This window comes from Pteropus alecto, unplaced genomic scaffold (assembly GCF_000325575.1).
Source record: "Pteropus alecto unplaced genomic scaffold, ASM32557v1 scaffold30, whole genome shotgun sequence".
In the NCBI taxonomy this organism is placed as follows: domain Eukaryota; kingdom Metazoa; phylum Chordata; class Mammalia; order Chiroptera; family Pteropodidae; genus Pteropus; species Pteropus alecto.
In genome coordinates, this window is record NW_006429782.1 from 2,137,203 (window position 1) to 2,138,908 (window position 1,706).

General features: G+C 52.4%; 1 protein-coding gene across 1 annotated transcript in view; it reads right to left on the reverse strand.

Annotated features, from left to right (window-relative positions):
• The window catches only part of TBXA2R (thromboxane A2 receptor), a 9,254-nt gene continuing 7,548 nt past the window's right edge, over window positions 1-1,706 (reverse strand). Inside the window, exon 4 of the mRNA XM_006904210.3 lies at window positions 1-1,192. Coding sequence (XP_006904272.1) covers window positions 947-1,192 — 246 coding nt within the window. The 3' untranslated portion in view covers window positions 1-946. The remainder of the gene's footprint in view (window positions 1,193-1,706) is intronic.

A 1,706-nucleotide genomic window follows, 5' to 3' on the forward strand; every position in this document is an offset into this window, starting at 1 on the left:
TTCATTTAATTAATCTTTATTGAGCACCTACTACGGGCCAGGTGTTGTTTGTTCAAGGCACTGGGAGTCTGGGTGCTGAGCGGACGAACAGCTGAATGTAAAGCTTATGAGGGAGTGACTCCGTCTGGAGTGGAGGAGGCAGGTGTCAGTCACTCCACGGTCTGCGTATGTCCCTCCCTCTCTTTGCCTCATCTGCAAAATGGATAGAATACCAGAACCCTCTCTAGGGGCTGTAGGGAGGATCCCAGAAGATCGCCCTGTAAAGTGCTTAGTAAGACTCAGTAACGGAGGTGGGGAGGGGAGCCAGAACCCACCTCTGCTTCTCTGCCCTTCCTCCATCACCCGCCCATCTGCTAGGCTCTCCCCGCCCACAGGCCACGTGCTCACATAGCAACCAGATGCCCCCAAATGCCGCGATCAAATGGCGCATCGATCGAGGACTGCCTTCTAGACCCAGAGGAAAACAGCCCGGCGGAGATATATTTTGGCAAGAGAGGGGGTGGCCTGCCCGTTCACATTCAATCTTTTATAGACAGAGCCTTCTCGGGTTGGGGTGTCAGAGGGATCAACGGTACCCCAGAGAGTGCGTCATATTCAGGGGTCACAATCTCCCTGGAGGACTTCTGGAAGGGGGCTTAGTAGTCTAATTGCCTCTAGAGACACTCCCTACCCCAGTCACCCTTCCTGGGGTTGAGAGGGGGCTGAGCGAGGAGACAGGCCTTGGAAAGGGGGATCAGGGAAGAGTTGGGGGGGACCCTGGGCTGATGGAAGACACCTCACAATCCCACCACTCAAACTCTGTGTCCACTCTGCTCTCCCGGCTCCTGGACTTTCAGAACGGGCAGATGTGACTGTCGGGGAGGACTGAGGTTAAATAGGGGACACGCTGGCAGGATGCTCTGTCCGGCTCTCGTTTCAGAGCCGCCACCGATGTCCACCCCTGGCCCTACGCCATGGTGGGCCTCCGGGTGAGCTGGGGCTGCAGGGAGAGCGACCTGGACCTGGCACTGAGGCGAGGGTAGAGGCGCCGGATCACGGCCCGGCGGAACAAGATGTACACCCAGGGGTCCAGGATCTGGTTCCAGGTGGCTACGCGCAGGTAAATGAGCAGCTGTTTCTCCGTGGCTCGGGACAGCTGCCCAGTGGGGCTCATGGCGGGCGGGCTCCGCAGCACGGTCTGGGCGATGAAGACCTGCAGAGAGCCAGAGTGGTTAGCGGGGGGCAGGCTGCGGCAGCCCAGCCCCTCCACCAGCACCTGCGGGCCCCCGAGACCCGGGCCAGTTCTGTCACTGCTTCGCTGACCTCGGGAGAACTGCCTGACCTCTCCGAGCTTCCGTCGGTGCGGCCGCAAAATAACTCACTCTTCCCGCTCCTCTCTTGGGCACGATTAAATATGGTGGCAAAGAAGACTCGCAGGTGCAAACGGTTGGAATTACCGTTATGGCCGGTGTTGCTATTCTATTAGACATTTTATATTTTATAATATACTACAAAACTATGGAAAATGGTATATGAAATAATTTAATTTTTCTATTATATTTTAAAGGGTTTATATTATAAATTTGTATAAAATTTTTATGACATAATTTTGTTTAAAAATTTAGATTAAATTCTTAGGTGAAATTTTATTAAATGTTGGGTTTTATATTTACTATTATGTACTATGTAATATAATATCAGTTATTAACAAATTATTATATATTATC